At 50.4% G+C, this 22,005-nt stretch overlaps 2 protein-coding genes across 2 annotated transcripts in view; one reads left to right on the forward strand and one right to left on the reverse strand.

The window, feature by feature from the left end:
• Window positions 1-39: 39 nt before the first annotated feature.
• CLRN1 (clarin 1) lies at window positions 40-7,336 on the reverse strand (the record flags this gene model as incomplete). The annotated part of the gene is made up of 3 exons (XM_082487026.1): window positions 40-305; window positions 1,349-1,528; window positions 7,084-7,336. The coding sequence occupies 3 exons, from the start codon at window positions 7,334-7,336 to the stop codon at window positions 40-42; spliced, it is 699 nt and encodes a 232-aa protein (XP_082343152.1).
• A 6,700-nt stretch (window positions 7,337-14,036) lies between these two features.
• MED12L (mediator complex subunit 12L) overlaps window positions 14,037-22,005 on the forward strand; it is a gene marked incomplete at its 5' end in the record, with an annotated part of 152,971 nt that continues 145,002 nt past the window's right edge. Inside the window, 2 exons of the mRNA XM_082487471.1 lie at window positions 14,037-14,135; window positions 20,818-20,922. Coding sequence (XP_082343597.1) covers window positions 14,037-14,135; window positions 20,818-20,922 — 204 coding nt within the window. The remainder of the gene's footprint in view (window positions 14,136-20,817; window positions 20,923-22,005) is intronic.

Below are 22,005 nucleotides of genomic sequence, written 5' to 3' on the forward strand. Positions count from 1 at the left end.
TGAACCTCTTTGCTTGAAACGTTCTTAAATGATGTAATCCTAATACATCAGGTCAGCCGCCCCAGTGATTGTCCCAGAATCCTTTGATTTTGAAAAGGGAAATTCAAATCCAGCAAATCGTATCAGCAAGGCGTTCAGGAAGTGCACCAGGGAGCAAACCAGGATGATCCAGAACGAATTCGCAAACTGTTCGCTGTGAGTCTTGAATGTAAAACTTCCCTCTTTGAAGTTAGCAATTTTCTCCGAGAGGTGGTGGATTTTCACTTCTGAAGAGAAGAGGATCATGATGAGGCAGCCACAGGAACCTGAAACGGAGGGGGAGATGCTCATCACCGTGGCCATCCCCGCAGCCAGCCCACGTGATGGGCATCCCAAGCACATGCCATATTGATAGTGTTGTTATGGCCACCGTACCTGAGCTTTAACAGGGATTATTTTTAGACCCCAAGCCCACGGCTATTGAAATTGGTAAGCTTTTTTAATTGAATTTGGCTCGGGACCCATAATATTTAGCACGGCTGCTTTAGTGCCCTCATCCAGCAAAGAGTCTGTGCTCTTTTTCAGCTTTAAGCTGCTCATTGTCCCATGGAACGTAACTGAACTGTCTGCGTGTTTAAAGATAAATAGGTACTTAAGTCTTTTATTAAATTATGATTGTAATACATAATACCTCATAAAATAGTGGTAAATCTTCTTGTCAGCCAAGCCAGCGAGACCGAGGAGGGGCTTTCCCCTCTCCAAGAGGCAGAGGGAGAGGGCTGCTCTGTTATCCCCGTTGGCGGTGTTTGCTCCGAGACTGCCTCTGCAGCGCGATGCTGTCAGTCTCCCTCTGCTCCCGGTTCCTCCCTGCCCGCAGAACGTGCTGCTGCTGTAAGTGGGGATCTCGCGCACGCGGCTGGAAGCCGCCCATCATGCCGAATACGAGCAGTTGCGTCGCTGACTTTTTTTTGTTGGATGTTTTTTTCCCCCTTTCCCCACTCTGGTGCGACTCCCGGCTCTGACCGTGTGCTGTGTGTCCGTGATGCGGCCCCGGCTCCGGGTCCTGGGGGGCTCCTGGGCACCATCCCCTTTTTCTGCCAGAAGGGCCGGAGCTGCCGGGGCCGCCCATACCCATCCCACCGCCCGCCCTCGCGGGGGATTGCGACATTTTATCTCTCAACTCCAGTTTGGAAAGAAACATATTTTGACACAGTAAAATCCTCCACCTTTCTGCCTAGCTTTGTTTTGCCGGTTTAGGGTCAGTGCAGCCACGGTCCTTAATGCAGTCTCCTACGCCGATAAATCGGTCGTGGCCAGTAGCAAACGCGGCCAGGCGGTAGCCCGGTAGCCAGGGGTGGCTGGTACTTACAGGCGATGAAGCTCCAGAGGTACAACCCGACGGGGCCGTGCAGGGTTTCGTAAGGGCTGCCAAAAGCATTGAACATGAAGAAACCTGCTCCCACCAGAGCAAAGATGATCAGTACTGTACAGAAGAGAATGACACTAACATGGATACTTGCAGGGATAATTTTGAGCAAATCTGGAAAAACTGAAAACAAAACAAACAAAACGTTACTATACACATCAGGCAAAGCTGGTGTAGAAGTCAGCCCGGGGATTTCTTGCTGGGTTGTGACAATTGTTTTAAATTGTGCTCTTCCAAACACAACCAAGGGTGAAAATGAAGTTATTAACTAGAAACGGGTTTTTCTTTTTCTCTGGTCAGTAGAGTCTTGTGTTTATTTTATTTTCCAAAACGGAGGTGCAGGGAGGGTCGGGTGAGGATGAGAAGTCCCTGACCCTGTGCCAGTATCCGCACCACGTGTGTCCTGTGGTACCCAGGATGGGGTGAGGCGGCTCCCCGTCCCAAGGGATGCTTCTCCTGGCTGCCCCTCCCCGGGGAAGCGGTGTCCCCGTGGGCACAGGGTCCCTGGGGGTCCCTCGTTTGGTTTGCAGTAGCGTGGGTGGTTTATTTACGTCTGATGTGTCTCAAGGGCACAACCGCGAGGGTCTGGCCGCTTCGCCCCCCGGGGAAGCACAGGGCTGCTCCTGGCAGGGATGTGGGTTCCCATCCCGTCTCAGGGCGGCTGTTCCACCACTTTGATCTGTACAGATATACAGCGCTCTTTTGGTAAATTTGTACCCAAAGAGTTTTGGCTAAAAATCACGGAATCACGTGTTTGTTTTTTTTTTTTTCTGAATATGTGTTTGGGGTTTTTTTTCTGAAAACCTTAAGCAATAAATCTGTAAGTTAATATGTCCACGTTTTATTATGAAGAAGCAGTAAATCCTCAGCAATGCCGCAGTGCTGCCATGTGGGCAGGTTAATTGTGGTGTGCTCCGCCTGTTGCTGGGAGACTTCCAGGGCTGCGGGAACTTGTGATATCTGGGGGAGATAAGGTGTGCGGTTGTCTATAGTATGGAGACTGCCTGTGAAAATCCACCAACAGTTATTGCCACGGAGACGTGTAGACACCTACAAGGACTGGCGGTTTCTAACCTCCTTCCCTTTGGTATTTTTCTATTTTTAGAAAATAGAAAAAGAATATGGTATTTTGATAAAAATCCTTGAAAATGGAAAAGGGATATATTTCTGTACATACATTAATCTCCTATTTTTAAAATGAAATATGATACTGAAGAGGGAGAAATTCATAAAAGTTATATCAGAGTTACTTGCAACAAACTCTTTGAATGAAGTTTTGAAAGCATAAGCGAATTTTATATGATCAAAATTTTCTCCCCTGTATTTCCCCAAGTAAAACACTCGCGGAATGTTTTGTGTCTGGAAGCCCAAGGCCAAAAGGGGAGATGATAAATCAGTGAGAGGAACTGGAGAAATCTGGCGGTAACAAAGTGGGGCACCAAGCTGAACCGAGACGGAGCGCACAGCGCGCGGGTGCAGCCGCGTCTCTCCTCCTGCGGCGGGAGCGGCGCCGGCTGTTTGCGGCGGCGCTCTGCTCCGTGGCCTTGGGAGTGGGAAGGCTGTTGCTCGGGAGGTGCGAGCGCTGCGTGTGTCACGCGCTTCATGGAACACTGTCACCATGTGCTATATAATTTTAAGTTTCCAAAAGCTGGAAACTTTCGCCCCCGCTGCCTTTGGCATGGCGTCGCTGGCCCCGGGAGAGCCCGGGGCGCAGGTCGGGACCGCCGCGGTGGGAAGCGGTGGCCGAATGGTGTGTCCGCTTTTGCGCTTTGTTAATGACCGCTGCCTGAAGAGGCTCTGCCCGACGGGCTGAAGGCTGCGCCGAGTTCCAGCCGTGCAATGGCCGGGGTCACTGCCCATGCAAAAATTTAGGAATACTTTATTTTAGATATTTTTATGCAGCTTTTTAGCTACTATTTCAGACTGTGATCCTCCTTAGCTAAGGCACAAGGGGATAGCCAATCAGTCTCGGTACGAGAGAATAATTTTTAATCATGCGTGTTTGTTTGGCAACAACGGGTATTTCAGAAGGAATCATCAGACACACTTAACTGCTCCTGATCCACAGGGGCACGATTAAAGCGGGGGTAATAACGCCCCGGCGCTGCCTCGCCGCAGCTGTAACGCGCAGAGAGTAAAAAAGCCTCACGTAAATTACTCTGCCCTGTAAAACGTTTCCCGGCAGCCCGTGCTGCAGCTTGCCACGCCGCAAACACAGGGGCAGGTAACGTGGCGTCAAGTCAATCTATCTCCCGGACTAAATGAACGGGAAATTAATGAAACAAATGTTTGCAAACTATTCTTGAAGCCGTGTGCATAAACATCACGCATCGCGTAAAAGGTTACTTCTGCTGATGGCCACTTACTGTCCCATTGTGCCACTGGTGCCTAAATTCCTTATATCATCCCAGTATAACACAAAGCACGTTTTAGAAACTAGACCTTATATGTTTCATGTGTTTACAAGCACGAGAAGCAGTCGCACTGTTAGTGCGGCGTAAAGTACAATTTCGCCGTTGTACGGCTCAGGGTCCCCAACCAACGGCTGCGGAGTCCCGACCTGTGCAGCACTTGTACATGGAATAGCGTTAGTTCCTGCAGCACCCGCTGATCTTTTGGGAGAATGCACAAAACTGTGTCTTTAATAATACAGTTTTGTAATGTTTATTTTAAGAAAACATATTACTGCATTGTATTGGATCTTTCCCTTGGCACCGGCATTTACAGTGGTTTATGTCGTTAAAATTTTATATGTGACATATCAGGAAAAATTAATTCCAGCAGCTATGTTGTCTTGAAAGGAAAACATTCCCTCGCTGTAATGAATGAAATGGTGTGTTAGGTATGCATGCCAGCGACCTTTAGAAAACGAACTGCTGACCCAGAAGCTGATGAGAATCAGCGAGAGCAAATGAGGCGGAAGGCTTTCCCCGGCCCGGCCGGGTTTGCTGGCAGAGCAGATTCATTTTACAATTAAAAGAGATATAGCGGTCAGAGGGGAGCGTTCAATGGGAACAAACATAGAACTAAATCATTTAGCCTATTTTCCGTGCCTTTTCTTCTCAGACAAGCTGAAGAGCGCTTCAGTGCGTTACCCTATGGATGTGTCCGTCGTACAGGGTATCGCTGAGCTCCCGAGAGCACTGACCCCCACGGGACGGGTCTGCCGCAGCCCCGGAGAACGCCAACCAGCCCCTTCCTGAGGGCACCGCTTGTAGGAGAGGCACACCTTGCTAAGCCGCCCAACCATTTTTTCAGAATATAAATCCTCTTAAAGTAAGCGTTGTGTTTGATTTTTAACCTAAGAAAGAGATGATCTGAGAGCAATTTGCCAGGAGGACATCAACGCTCCAGCCCCAGCTGTCGGTGAAAGCCCGGGGAGGCAGAGCCCGCCCTGCGGACTGCCCCGATCCCTACCACGGGGTTGTGGAGCTGTTCAGGCTGCGACTGGGCCACGCTTCGGGTGTTCCCGGTGCCAAAGACCACCTCGTAGCGTCACCTCTTTGGGGTGCCGCGTAAAGGACGGCAGTGTGGGTCAATAAGACGTCCAGTGGATGCGCGATAGCGTGAGCGAGACGTGCTGAAGCCTGTCGCTACCGAGGCGGGGTTTGCGGGGCAGGAGAGCGCAGGGCAGCCGCACGCTCCGCCAGGCGGGCGATGCTCCGGGGTTGTGTTTCCCACCCCGACGCCTCAGCTCTGCTGCGGCAGGGGCGACCCGCTGCGCCGGGGGCCGGGGGGCCGGGCCGTGGGCGCGGGGGCTGCTCTCGGGGAGGGATGCTGCTCCGTCCCGGGACACCTGAGGAATCTCGGGCATAGGATGGAATCCAGCCTGGATTTCAGGTCCTGGGAACGGGCATTAAAGCACACTTCAAACCTCATTTTCTCTGTCTGAGAATGAGAACGGTGATATTTACTAATGTTGGCTGAATTACTTGTTCAGCGTTTTCTTCCTCATGTGACTCCTTGGCATTCTTTGGATGTGTACATTAGGCACTCAAATTAAATAAATGAATTTCTAATATTGTGCTGTGCAGTAGGATTCTGCATATGAACACTCAGGTTTTGGTTTTTTGACCATTCCAAAGCAGGTTGCTTAGCTGGGACTAAATAACAACTTCACGTGCTATTATTTCTGTTCTTTGGTTATATTTGCGTTTACGTGCTCCAATAACACTTAGGAACTCAAGTTTGGCAAACATTTGGATAGGAAAGCTCAGTTGTGTGAGATTCCTGAGAGCACGGACAGAAAGCGTATGGCCGGAGGGAGAGCAAACACCTTTCACCCCGGAGTGCTTTGGGTTGGAAACGCTCCGCAGTACTGCACAGATCAGAGCTTACCTATATGGAGCACTGTGAGATATTTAAAAATACGTGATGATTGCTATTATTAAATCATCACAAACAAGCTGTGCATTTGTATTCTCTCTCGTACCCGTAACGTTAATTCACAACGCCCGCAAAATTAAAATTCTTTTGTAACCATTGCTGCAGTCACCCTAGCAGCGTATTAAAATATTTCAGCCATAGCAGAAGGAATGTAGAGATGGGAGCCTGAATGCAAGTGATCTCAATGAAGTGGTTTAAAAGGATCTAAGTAACAAATATGTGAAAGGAAAATGCTTAGACCCAGAAGCCGAGGGGCCGCCTCCGGTGTGGGGGCTGTCTGTCGTGGCCGGACTTAGTCCCGCTGCATCTGGTCCGCATTTTAGGGAGTGTAGCTGTGCCGCACGGCTCCTCACCGCAGTGAGCCCGCACGGATGGCAGTCTCAGCGCTGCCCCTCGCCCGCGCCCCTGTCAGCTGCGGCTCATAACAATGTCACCTACAGCAGAAAACGAATTCTGTGGGATTTAGGAGACCCCTCTGAAAATCGACCCCATCCTATAACCGGCGGGTGGGGTGTCCGCACGCTGTGGCAGCACGCAAAGCAACCCAACCGAGGAGAACCTCAGCTGTCGCAATAGACTAGCGATGGAATTTAATCAGAGATGGCAAATACTAATATGATATTAAATTAATCCAATCTACAACTTTGGAAAAGGGTTGTGTAGTAAATAATTTGTGATGCCTAATCTGGTAACCTTACCTCGCCTAAAATGACTCCTGTACGCAATTCACCAGTGCTCTTTTAGCAGACTGCTTCTGAACTCTGTTTTGTAATCCCTTCAGGTGACATATTGTACATATAACAAGTGGCTGTTTGTTATTAGCTGCTTAATGGGCTGCTATATACAAACTCTGTGTTCACTCGATCATTTTATCGATCTCCTTATCCTTGAAGATAAATAGGTGATGAATATTACATGTAAAGCAAAACCATTGCTGAGAGTTTTTGATAAAATTCTGTATGTCAGTTACCAAGTTTGGTTTGTAGATCAGCCGCCGCAGTGTCAGCTACCATCAACCCGCCGTTTTTCCAATGAACGCAGCAGGTTGCAGTGTAGCTATCGGTGTAATTGAAATGCAGACTGTTGGAAATGCTAGCCTGGCTCGACTAGTACCGGAGCAGAAGATTCTGGTACCTGAAGATCAGAGCACCGGAACGGCAGCTTTTGCTTTAGGGTATTTCGTGCTTGTTGGGCTCTGTCTGTGGGCGAGGGGCCGCGGGGGCGGCTATCCCCTGGCTCCCCGAGCCGGCGGCAGCGCGGTGCTAAATAATTCAAATGCCATTGTTACTCACATGAAAACTGGAAGGGTCTCCCCCCGAGCCCGCACTGCCTCACGCGCTCGCCGTAGAAAAGCCCGTACTGGATTTTGCCAATAAACTTCTCCAGCTCCTGGCCGGTGGCGTTGACGAGCAGGGCTCCCGTCTTGCAGAGTATCGTCCCCTTCACCCACAGCTGCGTGCCGATGGCTGCCGCGGTCCCCAGCGCGCAGGCAAGGCTCAGCACCCCGGCGACGCAAAAGATAATTTTCTTCTGCTGAGCTGGCATGGTGGCACGCGACGTCCTCTAAGGGACGCAGCTTTCAGCACGGCAGCGACAAGCTCTGCATCAGCAGGGCACGCAGCCGAGCCGCCCGCGCGGAGCCCCGGCGCCCAGCCAGCCCCGCCGGCGCGGGGAGCCCTCTCCCAGGGACCGTCCGCAGCCGCCTCCACCGGGCACGCGGCTCCTGAAAGATGCTGTAGAGGTTTCTTTCTTCCCCGTCCCCTTCTGTACAGCTCCAGCTCGCGCACTGATGCGTTTAAGCCAGCTGGGGAATAGCGCAGTTTGCGGAGTGTTTCAGTGCATCCTCTGTGTCACTTGATAACAGGGTTTAAGATGACAGAAGGAGCCTCTCGGTAATTTGACGAGCGCTCCGCTCTTCCCAGCCCCCATCTGAGGGGGCGAGCGGGGGCTTTCAGGCAGCCTCGCCTGCCGCCTCCCATTATCTGCTCTCCAAAAAGGAAGTTTGCAGAGGGTTTTATTTTTCCAGGTTTTCCTCTAAAGCTAGCAAGGCTGAGCTGCTCGGGTTTTTTTTTTTTTTGGTATGTGTATTTTTCTTTTTTCTTCTTGTCGTTCCTACGGCCACGGCGGAGGCGAGGCTCTGCGCCCCGGCCGAGCTAGGCGCCCCTCTGCAGTGCTTGGCTGCATTTGGGCACGGACGTTCCCCTCTCGAGGCGCTCCCCGAGAAGGGCAGCGTCTCTGGTACCGACCGTACTGTTTTGGCTGCACTCTGCGGGGTGCTCAGACAAACATTTTGGTTCAGGTGTCAAATATACACAAATACATTTTCTCTTACTTCCTCACAGAAGACCCCCTCTGCCCCAAGGCCGGGCGGCATGCCGGCGCCCCGGGGTTCATGCCGGAGCGGCACCGTGGGGCTCCCGCCGCTGCCGGGGACCTGCCCTGCTCTCACGCCAGCCAAAGTCACGGGCACGGAATAACCCATCCCTGGGAGCGTGGCGAGCTCAGGGCCTGGCTAGGACCAGAGCCATGGCCATCTGCCTCCATCTACTGAGTTCAGCAAACTCGGGGCTCGGGGTTTTCCTAACCAGATCAGCTTAGAAAGTGGTTTATTAACTGGACGTGTGTCCATGGCAGGAGTACTCCTCAGGTGGTTTGAGAGTATCGTATCAGTTAGGGTTAAAGACTGAGTCTGGTTTAACTACGTATGTTTTAAGACAACCTTGGAATTAAAATGAAGCGGGGCTGTGTGCAGACAAATGATTTTTTGCTTAAATAAAGCTGTGGTTGGGGCTGTGATCGTCACATGTAACCAAAGGACGGCACACCGCTGTATCGCTGGGGTCCCCTGCCACCCAGCTTGCACGGCACACAGTGCCGAACACACACAGGTTTGGGAAAATGCTTATTTTTAAAGATGGTTTTAAACACTTTACTTGAGCAGAATGCATTTATCATTCCCTGAAGAGGGACTGTAATATATTAGTATGTCTATCACCGGCTCAATAGCAGTGAAAGCAACAGACTTGAACACGTGTATAAAAGTGACTATGTCCTAGGAAGAATTTGACAGGAAAAAAAACTTATTGCATTTACCTGTTTTGGTGACTGCTTTTCTCAAGAGTCAGCTCTCTGACAGTCCTTCCACATGGAGCAGTAGTTTGTGCCGTGGAAAATTCTGTAGTCTTCTGAATGAGCGCAGATGTTTGAGAATCCCCGGGCGAGCGGCGGTGGAGCTCCAGGAGCAGCACGCAGCGCGTCCGGCTGTGCCTCGCGGGCGGCTGGGCAGCGGCTGGGGCTGGGCAGGCGGCGGAGATGAGACCGGGCAGGAGATGACACTGTGCACGGGCAAGCTGGAGATGAGAGAGGAAAATTGTCCTGGAGTTTGCCCTGGAGTAACTTGTTCTTGGAGCATTCGTTACCGGCCACGGGTCCCGGCTGCATTTGTTTGAAGGCAACTCAGTCGATACGCGCTTTGACAGGCACTGCAAGTCCCTTTCTAACTCCAGCTGTGAATTCTGCAGCGAACACTGAGGAGGCGTTTGGCAGTGTCTGCTTGTGCCTGCATGCTAAGGCAGTGTTGCTTTCTGGACGGTTAAAATAATATTTCCCGCTTTCTGGGGCACGGTGTTTATCAAACAAGCACAGGAAAAGGAACCCACGCTCCCTCGTGGTACAGACTGGCAGTTTCAGAAAAGAAGGTCTCCTACAATGAACTTTTTGACAGGTTTTTGTAACATCCTCCCTCTTCTGGAACATGTGAAGCAAATAATGGGTTATTTTTTCCCTCAGATAATTAACTGAAAAAGTGAAGCTGAGGTATCTGATGATCACAGAAAATATTTCACTGCAAATGTTGCGTGCTTCACCACAACGAATACTGCTTTGAATGTATGACAAGAGCAAAGAAGACGCACCAAATCACAGGATAAAAAGGAGAGACAAACATTTGTTTCTTCTTTCAGAAGCAGTAGATTCCCCGCTTTCTGGCAATATGACACTGGAAGCAAGACTTAGGTGCGTCGCTGCTCAAGGCCAAGCTTAGAAACCGAATAGAAGGAACCAAGGGGTATTGCAAAACCGCTGCCGTGGCCGGGTGTTACGGCGGTAAGGGATGATATTTAATTCCTGGCCCGAGCGGCTGGATGCTCCTTTCGGGAGCAGCACATCACGCAGCGCCGTGAGCCGTTTCACAGCCCTCGCCGCAGTCTCGGGTCTTGCCTGATCGTCCCCTCCCGTCCACCGGAGAAGAGCCTTCCTCTTCAGCGGACTCGTCTCGCTCAAGTCCGTTCTCCCACCCCGTATGTCCAAGATGCTACCAAACCCGCTGCTGTTGCTCCATGTCCTATTGGAAGCGAGCGCCTCTCTCCGCGCTGGCTCTGCAGACCGCGGTCGTCCCCATCGCTGCCGGAGCTCCTCTCCGCACTCTGGCTGCTCGGGGCTTTGCTGCACGCTGCTCCTCCCTGCAACCTGCCCTGCGTCAGCTCCTTCGCCCGTGTCCCCACAGAGCACAGCAGCACCCCGGGGGCTCTCCCCGAGCCCTGCCCGGTTGCTGCTCCCCCTCTTTCTCCTGCTCTTCGCTCCCAGCTTTCCTGCGAGCGGATTGCTGATGGGATGTTTTTGTTCCTGTCCCCGTAAATACTCACTTCTCCCTGCTGGCCTGCATATGGTGAAAAAAGTTAAAGGAAAGACTGTTGTCATTGTTTAGCTTATAAAAAAAATAATTAAGGCGAAACTATATCATCAGACAATCTTGACTGCGTACTGAGCTATACGGGGGTCTTGTCTCTTACGCCGTACTTGTGCAGTGGCACCAGGATGGCCTTGGGAGGCTTTTCCACCCGTGCCGTTACCTTGTAGAGAGCTCGGTACTCTTCCTCCCTGTTCAACACAGTGTTATCTGCTCCTGAAAAAGGCTTGTTTTAAATTGTCATCGATGCACTTTCTCCTCAAATTTTCTCTCAACCACTAATTTTTTAAAAAACCCTGAATTTAAAGAAATAGACTATAATACTTCTCAACCCAAGTCACTGGAGTGTTGTATGATGATTAACTAATTAATTTCACTTTTCATTGTAAGCATAAAGGATGTTGTGTGAGTATTAGTGGTGGTGTATAAAGTGCTGCCGTCCATGCGACTTTGGTCGCAGCAGCGGATGCTCGGCTCCTGCTTCAGCTGGTGCCTGGAGCAGCAGCACCACATCCCATTCCAGTTCACGGACTCTGCGTTCAGCAGCCAATGCCGGCCAACAGCGCAGGAAAATGCACTGGACTAGGTATTTTTGATGAGAGCAAGTGCCCATTAATAGCGGAGTGGAAGAGAACCACCTCCTTTTTTCTCCCACAGATGCCGAAACTCCAGTATATGATACTTAAGGGTAAATATGCAACGTGAGGTATAGATGGATGAAGAGCAGTGGCTTGTACACATGAACCTGGGAAGCAGTAACAGCGTACCATTTCTCACAGAGTTTGAAATGTCCTGTGCTAACTTATCTTTGGCAATCATTGCAGTCAAATGGACACATTCTTTTTAATTTTATCAATCAAATTTATCCTATGGTAAGGACAGTGGAAAAAGATTTGGGGATCACCAAAACTGCCACCAAGTTTTGTAAGAGATTTGGGTTTTACAACTCCCGTGGATGAAAACTTCTGTATAGCCACAGTCATGTAGTGACTTGTGATATATGTAGAACTGATACTGAGCATGTTCTGCTCTTTTCCACCATGTCCCAACTGCTGTAGAGGTGATATCAATTTTCCTGAAAGGCCATCCTTGGTTGTAGAAATGTTCGGGATGACACCACCAGGGGTGATGCGGACCTATAGTGATGTGCATCTTAGGGGAAACACATGTGGGAAGTTTGCTCGTTGGCTGGAGTCAGCCGCAGTTCAGATGAGCGGTGCTGTTTGTCCCTCACTACTAGGAGAATTGCATAGACCTGCAGATGTTAAAAGCAAGAAGTGTCCTAGGAGAAAGCATATAACCGGTAATTAAGGCAATATTTTCAGAAGTTACCTTCTATTTTTAGCTAGCATCAGCAAAGCCACAGCAAAGGACAAGAATTTAGTCATGATGGTAAAAACACATACTACGAACTGGTATTTGCCATTTTTCCTTATTCAGAGCTTATTCCTCAAATTCCCATACTAAAGTGGTGGCTTAAGGCACTACTCACGTGACTAAAGGTGACATGAAATACTTTTTACCCTCTGAACGGAGACAGCACAACCAAACCTGTCTGCCCTGGCAGTGTTTCCAGAGAACAACAAACCAAGACTCCAGATCAGAGTGTTTGCAGACTTGAGGGTTTAAAGAAACTGGGTTTGAACCTGGGCCTCCCAAACATCAGTGCCTGAACTGAGGACCGGGGCGGTGGATAGCGCAAACCCGCAGCCAGATCTGTAACCCCATGTATGGACTTCACGGGGCCCGTCTCCGCCGGGACGCTTGCACTGCGGAGGTGCTGTACAGCGCAGGCGGATCAACAACAGCGAGTGCCATTATGAGACTGTCAGACCATTCTGCGTGACAAAAACCACCAAAAGGCTGGGATCTGTGTGTTTAAATATGTCAAGATGTGTTTGACAAAGTCTAGGGAATAAAATGTAATGATAGGATCTTAAAATATGCACGACACTAATGTTGCTGAAGCCAGGGATCCCAGCACCCGCGTAGCGTGCCAGTGTGACTTGTTCTGAAGCATTTTTATATCTGAAGCATTTTTATATCTGCTGGTGGCGGGAAGGAGAAGGGCTGGCAAACACTGCCGGTCCTCAGAGCATGTCCTTGGATCCCACACGACGTCTGATAAACCTGCCGCAGAAGGCGTCTCGGAGCGCGACTGTGAAGTTTGAAGGTGTCAGAGGAGTTGAGCCTTGCCTTTGCTGAGCAACACGGCTGGATGTGTGAAGGGGAGCTCAGGAACCAGAAGTTCCAAAGATTTAAGCAGAAGATGCATTAACACGTACGGGACAGCGTATGGCATTACTATCCAACTTTATTGCTTTCATCTAGTTCAACCTCGGCTTTTAACTGTGGTTTGGTTAGAGAATTGCTTAGAGACAACAGAACTGTGGTTTGCCTGTATTTCCTCTTCTCGTCCACGCTAAATCTGGACGTTTGGAGAGTGCCGCTGTTAATTTTATTTGGACTTAGTTGTAACCGCCCGTCTAATCTGGTGTTCCCGGAGCGCCCCGTGTTTGCGCTGTCCCGGAGGTCGCACAAGGAGCGGACCCGGCACCATAACGGGTAGGAGAAAAAAAAAGGGGGTGGGCGGGGGTGTAGTTTTCCTGCTCCCTCACTGCAAGGCTGCTACAGAACGTCCCCGCCGCCGCCGCTACCGCCGCGCTAATTAGGGGCTGCGGGGGGGGGGGGGGGGGGCGCTAATTAGGGGCTGCGGGGGGGGGGCGCCCCCCGGTGCCGGACGGCGAGCAGGGGACCCCCACCTGCGCGCTGGGAAAAGGGGGGGGCGGAGCTTTAACGTCGTGTTACTTTTGTTCTGCAGAGCCGTTAAGCACAACCCGCCGCTCCCCTCGCTCCCCGTTCCCCCCCGCCCCGCTGGTGCCGGCAGCGCCCCGGGGGCGGCGGGGCAGCGCGTCCCCCTCGCCCTGCGCCGGCGGCTCGCCCAAGGGCCACCGGAGGCTGGCGGGGGCGGGGCGAGGGGAGACGGGCGGGTGGAAGACTTGGGGGGGATTTGCTGCCCTCTCCTCCCCCGCCGTGGCCGGGCAGGGCGGCTCGTTCCCGGCGGCTGAGCGCTCCCCGGGAGGGGAGGGGAGGGACGGCCCGAGCCCCCCGGGGTGTGGGGGGTGGGCGGCTCTTCCCCGGCGTGAATTATTTATCCGCTAAACTGAATGGTGTTAAACCTGGGAACGGACGATAGGGTGACGGTGCGGGTGCCGCGTCCCTGCGGCTGGAAGGGGCCGGAGGCTCCGCTCCCCGCGGAGGGCCGTCTCCGCCGCTTCTCCCCGGCCAGCGCTGCCCTCCCCGGCCCTCCTCCGGGGCCGCTCGGCCCCGCCATCGCCGGGGGGCGGCCGCGGCCGGCACCTGCGGCGGGAGGGAACGGAACGGAGCGGGGCGGGCCGGGCCGGTACGCCGCCCCCGCGCCCGTCCGCCGCCGCCGCGGCGCGCAGCCCGCCCCCGGCGCGGCGGGGGTGAGGCGGGGGGTGAGCCGCCGAGTGCTGCTCCCTGGCGCTCGGAGCCCGCTCCAGCGCCCGCCCGCCGCGCCGGCGAACATGAGCGATCATGGCCGCCTTCGGGCTCCTCAGCTATGAGCACAGACCGCTCAAGCGGCCGCGCCTGGGGCCGCCCGACGTCTACCCGCAGGACCCGCGCCAGAAGGAGGTGAGACCGGCCGCGCCGGGCCCCGGCCGCCGGCCCCGCTCCCGCCCCCCCCCACCCCGGCCCGCGGCGGGCCGCCGCCCTCGCCGCCCGGCCCGGCGCCTCCCCCGAAACTTTTGAGCGGCGCCGGGCGGCCGCGGAGCCGCCCGCTGACTTGCATTTTCTGCGGCGAGGCGGGGGCGGCGGTCCCGCTCACCGCCACCGCGGCCGCCGCGCCCTCCCCGCGGCCCGGCCGGCACACGGGCTCGCCCTGCGCGGCGGCGGTGGGGGCGGAGGGGCACGGGCCCGTGAGGGACGTGGACCCGTGAGGGGCACCTCTGGCCCGTGAGGGACGTGGGCCTCTGAGGGATGTGGACCCGTGAGGGGTACAGCCGCCTGCCATGGGGGACATGGATCTGTGAGGGGTACAAGCTGGCCGGTGAGGGGCACCCCCGACCAGTGAGGGGCACAGATATCTGCCATGGGGGGCACAGACCCGTGAGGGACATGGACCCGTGAGGGCCACCCTCGGCCCATGAGGAACATGGACCTATGCAGGGTACAGCCACCTGCCTTGAGGGTCATGGACCTGTGAGGGGTACCACTGGCCCTGAGGGACCTGGACCTGTGATGGACATCCCCAGCCCATGAGGGACACAGACCCATGAGGGGCACCCAGGCCTGTGAGGGACACGGGCCCATGAGGGGGACACGGGCCCGTGAGGGGCACCACTGCCCATGACGGTCAGGGGCTGCCCAGAGGGTGAGCTGGAGTGAGCGTGGGCTGCCCAGCTGCCCACCTGTGTTCCTGATCTGACAGCAGGGACCCATGGTTGGAGGAATGAAAGGGCTGGAGGGTTTCGGGAGGAAATGTACGCGAAAGCAGAAGGCAGAGGTGAGCGGGGCTGTAGCTTGTACTCTCGCGTCAGGCTGTGGCAGTCCTACTCCTGGGTACCACAACCAAACCCATGGAGACCTGCTGTCGGTCGGTGCCGGGGGCAAGTGTATACTTCGGGTGGGCACTGTGACATGGCTGACACGTCCAGCAAAGCCATGGGGTTGGTTGTAGGCTCTGTGGCCTGGCTTCCCAGTCTCGTTTCTGGGCCACCAGCCCTCCAGAGGTGGGTGGAAGAAGCCTCGGGTTCGGTTGGTGACTGGGATCTACCCCAGCAGTCAACGGGTCTCTCTGAGATTTGCCTGGTGTGCTGGGTTGTGACTCGTACACGAAGCTGTGTGTGCCAGATGCCCTGTCTCTCCCATGGTTGGTCTGGGATGTCCTTTTCTTCTGGTGTTCCTGGCCATCTTCTGTCCCGGGGAATCGGCACTCGTAGAAGTCGTCAGTCTGATATGTCTAGAGGATGAACTCTAGTTAAATTGAGCAATTGAACATTCTTTGTGCTGTGCTGTCTTCCTAGTCTGTTGTCTTCTTGTGAAGTTTCCAGAAAGGAGACTAATTAAGGGTAATTTGTTGGCTGTATATGAGTATTATCTGGTTCGCGTAGGCTGGCAAGTGCTGGTCAGAGAGAAACCATTGGTCAGTGCTGGTTGAGAGGGGCTTGGGCAACATGTAATAAAAGATGTGTATTCAAGTCCTTTACTAATCCTTTGAGAAACAGCTCAATTTTTTGACCTCTAGCATCTTTCTGTCATTTCACCTTTATGCCACCACTCATCATACTTATGGACTTGATGATTACGGTACCTAGAAATTTTTCTCTAACGTGTATTTTTCATGTGTGATCATGACCAGGCTTGCAGAACTGCCTCTGAATGCAGCCATGATAATGGATAGAAATGAATTTTTAGTGCTGGACTGTTGCATATTTTTAGTAAGGTGGTGGATTGATTCTTACAGGCACATTTATAAATATGCAGCCAGTTACAATAAGAATGGAAGTGGTGAGTGCCCAGATGGTTAATATTTAAAATATGTTATATGGGTGCATTAGTAAGTAGAAAATAACTGTAACGGGCTCATTGTTATTTGCCGTAACATAATTGATTGAAATGTGGCTTGGGGAAAGTGCATTCACGTGTGTGTGGGCAGTGTTAGCGTGTGTCACACAGGGTGTTTACAGGATACAGTCCTGTGTCATTCCAGCCTTTGGTGAAGTCTGTCCAAGGAGACAAAAGCAGAGTTGCAGGTCCCAGTTGAGGTGGGAACGGGCTGTCTGGTGACATTGGTGTTGCCGACTGTTGCCCTGTGCCTTTCCCACTTCCCTCTCTGCTAGGAGCTACCACCTCCAGGGACCCTGGGCTCTCGTGCTCCAGAGCCCCTTCACCTGTGCGCCAGGTGGAAATCTGCATCCTTTGCAAGGTTCCTCTGTGGAAACCTTGGGGGTAAGGCTCAGCCCCTGAGCATGTGCCCTGCCTGCAGAATGCCCTCTGCAGAAATAATGGGGCACCAGAAGGGAAGTCTTCAAATTGCATAGCACATAGCTTTGGCTTGAATGCAGTTACCTGCTGGGGCTGCTTTCAACACCTGACACTGCTGTAAGAGAGAAAGATTATGAGGAATTGGCTTTCCTTGTCTTTCTGTGATGTGTTTTTTTTTAATGTGGGACAGCGCTTTGCATGTAGTTTCTCTGTATGGTCAGCCATCCCTGCTGCTGATTGTGGAGCAAAAGGAAGGTTTGGAAATCATGCCCTGGCAGGAGCATCTGAAGGCAGGAATTGGAAGCAACTTTTTTTTCTAACACTTCCTGTGCTCTAAATCATTACTATCTCTCTAAAATGGATAAAATATAATGTAAATTGTGTTTGTTACAAGCCAAAGGTACAAACACTGAATGTACCGTATCATCAGGGCCACAACCTCATGATTTTACCTGTCAGTAATGTTTTTAACTTCAATTGAATTCAGTTTCAAAGCACAAAAAAGCTCAGTTGATGTAATTTTATGCTGAGAAATAGCCTTCAGACAGAAGAAATTTCACCACCTTCTCCACACATAGTGCACAGGGTTTGACCCTTCCAAGGCTCAATTCTCTGACATCTATGCTTGCCAGTAGCCCAGACCACCTTCTCACCTGTAGGATGGGTAAAGAAGTTGAAATTTCTGTCAGAGAGGCCTCTCCAGTATCATCCCCCTTGTGCCGGTTGGGAATAGACGCATCTTTTGAAAGACCAGTCTTCCTTCTTGCTCTCAGTATCTGTTTGTAACATGGCCAGTATGTCCTCTTCCTAGTCTCCAGCAAAAGTTGCTTCTGTGTGTGGTTGGCTGTTGGGTATGGCTAATCCTTGTTTGTGACCTCTGAGCCATTGATTTGGAGTGGACAGTGCTCCTCTGAATCTTGTTATTCCTCTTTTCATCACAAAATACAGCTTGTTTAGTAACCTATAACCGACACAGTATTTTATACTGTCTCTTTTAGGGGGTTATTTTTTGATCTCGTTGTCCAAACCAAGCCCAAGGTAGCAGAAGCTAATCGTGAGTGGAAGGCGTATGCTGAGCAGCTACACCACAGGTTGAAATCCTGGACCTTCCCGCAGAGGGTTTGGGTCTCCCGGCTAACGCTGCGGCTGCTCCAAGCTGCTCAGAGGAGGTGCCCTCTTGTGATGGAGAGACACAAAGCAAAAGATGGAGCATGTGAGAGGATCTAAAAGTAATGACTGGTTAAAAAGAACCGTTTTGTTGCTTTCATGAGATTAATATGAACTTGTTTTAAATTCCTCTTTAGAAGGAAATTTTTGATGTTAGGGAGAAAAAGAAAGTCTTTCAAAAATTCCTTGGTTTTGACTGTCAAATGGTGCCAGTATAGCTCTATACTTTGCTTAGCTTAAAGGTCAGAATAAACCGGCCAGTTCCTAGTTTTTCCAAACCTTCATACATCATTAGCTTTCTGCTTTTCTCATAGTGGCCTGGTGCTGCAGTAAGCAAGTGTAGCTGCAGTAATAAAGAAGCAGGAGAATGCTGAAGTTGAAAGAGCTTGTGCCTATTCATTAAAAGCAAGTTAATATGGAATTATACAGTCCAGAACACCCAACAATAACGCCTCAATGCTTGATCCTAACAGTGGGTTCATTTGTTCTCAGTGTAGATGGAGTGCCCTGGCTGCAGCCGGCTGGGTGAGTGCTGCAGGTGGCCTCCTCTGAACACGCTGTGCAGGAGTCACAGCTGCGATGGAGTGAGCGCTCACAAACTTAAGTTGGGGTCTGACTTCTTGCAGAGCTGGCGATGCTTAGCTCCTGTGAACGTCGACCTGAACTTGGTGGGCTTGCTTTCTGTAAAAATATCCAGCTGTACGTGTTGTGTTCACAAACCGAGTGCTGCAGGTGTATCGGTGGGTCTATTCCACACGAAAAAATGAAAATTCTTTCTGAAGCGAATTAATGCAATTTGGGCCTGAATGTTCATTTGGCTGTTTAAAATTGTAAATGGGTTTTAATCCTTGATTGGGCTCGCTTGGGGCCCTGCTTGACATTTTGAAAGGAAGCTTGACATCCCTGCAGGAGCCCAGAGGATCCGGCGCGTTGCGGCGCAGAGCGCGTCTCTTAGTGACAGCAGCGTGCGGTGCTCCTGTGCCTGTCAGTCGGGCAGGGCTTGCAAACCAAGCCACGGGAAAGGATGTTTAACTCAGGGACATGCAGGATTGTGCTGTGCTGATGGCCAGGAAACTTTCCCCTCTGCCTGGGGACAGCTGTGCTCTTAGAAAATGACCCTGAGCTGTTAATGGAGCTGGTGTCAGTGAGATGTAACAAGAGCCCCTGTGAACATCCATTTTATTGTTAATTTGTTTGTAAAGGTATCTCTGTGCATTGTGTTCACAGATGACATGTCTTTTCATTTCTAGTTGGTGTTCGGTTATGCAACTGTCCTATGTTCCGTGTTTAAAATTTCTGAACTGCTGCTGGAGGCAGGGAGAAATCTGAGCTAATAATCTGAGCCAGACAAAACCAAAACACTGATGTATTTGTGTTGTCAGTCCGTCCGCAGCTTGTTCCTACAGTGGTGGTAGATATAGCAATACAACATACGGTTCTCGGTTATTTTCAGCTAAATGATATCTAGACAGCTTTTTTCAAAGGAGGAGAAGTTTAAAGACAACAGAACTGGGGTCATCTGTGGAAATGGCACTAATAGTAACATATATCTCCATCTGTTTGCCATTTACCTTTTATTTATTTGCTTATAATATCCTTGATCACTTTCATCTCTGCCTTTATCTGTGTTTTCAAGGCTGTCTTGGGGTTAGTGTGGGTGGAGGAGTGTTCCAGCACTTCTTGTTGATTTCATTTAAAATTCAGATGAGGCTTGCTAACTTCATAAGCCCTAGAGAGCTTAGATGTCTTCTAAATACATTACTGTCTTCTGTGTTACTCCCAAACTTTGCAAAAATACTGAAAAGCAAAATGCATTGCGAAGCGTAAGAGAATAAGCTGAATGGAAGCTTCTGGGTTGGTGGTTTTGGGGGAGAGATGTTGCCCAAAACTAGTAACAAAATCTTCTAGTAAAATATGGCATTCTTAACTTTATTTTCTCCTATTTTATTTGCTTGGCACAGCAGTCGCTCTTTGTTTTCATAGGTTAGTTCAGCATCATCTTGGGGATTGTTCCGATATCTTGCTTGCTACCAGTGGTCTGTGGACCACTTGAGCTTGTGTCAAGTACCTTTGGTGGCAAGTAACTGATTGGTTGGGGGAAACAAGCAAGCCATGTTCCCATTCATCTGGCGTAGCGAACCTCAGTCTGACAGGCATGTGATCCTGAATAAGGGAATAAACTGCACAGCCTCCGTGGAAGAACATGGACTTCGGTGAGGATACAGAGTGAAGACAGGGCAGGATGGGGTGAAGGTGGGACATGCTTAGGGAGTTACATTCTGCATTTGTGAAGACTTGGTTACATGTTTGTGGCTAATGCTACTGACCCCACTTATGTCTGTTGTGTGCTCTTGCTGCGAATATGACCCAGCTAAGCCTGCTTAAATACCCACATGCAGCAAAATGAAGGTGTGTTGGTAGTGTGGTAGGAGAGTAGTAATAATTCCACTATGAAAGTAAATCCAGCAGAAGTGGGTTTAGTTGCGACAGGGACAGACATTTACTTGAAATGGTTTCTGCTGGAGGTGGTCTGTTTCCTATTTCAGTAGACATTCTCAAACTGTTGTTGTGAGGCCACAAACTGAAATAGTAATGTTTTAAACTTCAAGAAAACAACGATGCAAAGATTGTTCTGTGCTGGGGGAAGGGACATGTTGGGGCGTGGGGGTAACGAGGGATGTGCAGCTTTCTGTTGTGGAGCGATGCAGGTGGTTCCAGTGATCTCAGTGTATCTGGAGAGGAGGATGCGCTGCTCTCCCTCCGCTGGTCAGGGCGGCTGGTGGCTGGCACCACTTCCATGAGGAAGACTTAGGGCTGGGTGCTGGAGAGCACTACAGGTTTTACGAAGGCTGCCACGGCCTTGTTTCCTGCTAACCTTCTCATGGGCAGCAATCCTCTTGCAGCAAGACAAGTGGCATCCTTAGCAAGTTACGGCTTTGAAGCCTGTAGTAAGGTGAACACTAATGGAGACTGGGGGGTAGGAGTGGCATCGTGTTCCCCTTCACGGAAATCCCGTGGATGTGCAAAGTGCTTTGAGGGTTCAGGTGAATGTAGAGTGTGACGTGCTAGCAAATACATAAATTTTCTTTATAAAATGCTTCTCAGAATAATGTGGCTTCTTAAATTGTCATTTTATTTTTTGCCCTTAAAACACTCTTTGCAGGATGAACTTACTGCAGTGAACGTAAAGCAAGGCTTCAGTAATCAACCTGCCTTCTCTGGAGATGAGCATGGATCTGCTAGAAATATTGTCATTAATGCCTCAAAGGTAAGACGGGGCTTTTCGATCTGAGTATACTCCTTGAAATTGGAACCAAGCTGGCAGTGGTTGTATTTGATTCTTGACTGCTTTGCTTTCCAGTTGGAAGTCTTTGTATTAAAGTTAATTACAGAACTAATATAAGAATGCTGAGCTGTGTTTCTGCGACCTCGTCTTATCAGTCTTCAGAGGAAAACATGGATGCCAAGAACAAAGTGTAACTAGCACACTTCATTGTGGAAGAGATATGAATTTTTGCTCTTGTTCTTTTATTCGCTTCACTGACAAAGACAGTAGTGACTCCTTCCCTGAAAGTCCCTAGTGTTTACACATCTTTGACTTGCTTTGGTCTTGTGTCTCTTTCACCAGGCTGTTTTCTGCCAGGAGAAACTGGTCATTGTGGTCCAGGTCTCTTGAAAAGATATTTTTGGATTTTTTAGTAGCTCTACTGTGTTTTTTTTGAGAGTCAAAGAAGTGTGAGATGCAAAAGAGCAATAAAAATCACTAAAACATTAGTTACTATCCTCCAAATGGAAAATAGTAGCTGTTTAGAAAAAAACCCCATCCTGTATTTCTTTGAGGGATCTGTCTGGATTCATGTACACTTTTTTTTTTTTTTTTTTTTTTTCCTGTTGGGAAAGCAGGAGAAAACAATTTTGAAGGAGAATGTTATCAAGGAGCTTATAAAAACATTTTCAGACAAAGTAATTTTCTGCTGTTTGACTTGTAAAATATATAACTTGATACAGCTTATTGCAAAACGTCAATTTACTTATAGAGTGATGCTCTTTTATTTTAGTGGAAGAAGAGATACAAGTAAATGACAAGGTTGCTATTGTTGAAATGTTAAAGGTTTTCCTGTTACGTTCTTCTGATTTTGCTTTCTGGAATTGCTACCTGCGAGCACTTTCTGTCTTACATTTTAATTAGTCCTGTTTTGACCGTGGAATATAACAGTTTGAGATGTAAAACAGAAATTCGTAAGGAAGTGCTTATGGTTATTCGGAAGATTTAAGTATTGAATTACCAAAATAATCTCCTAAAAGCTTTTCATAGATTTCAAATTACCCAACTATGAATATATTTATTAGA

This window comes from Vanellus vanellus (genome assembly GCF_965231255.1).
Source record: "Vanellus vanellus genome assembly, chromosome: 8".
NCBI lineage: Eukaryota > Metazoa > Chordata > Aves > Charadriiformes > Charadriidae > Vanellus > Vanellus vanellus.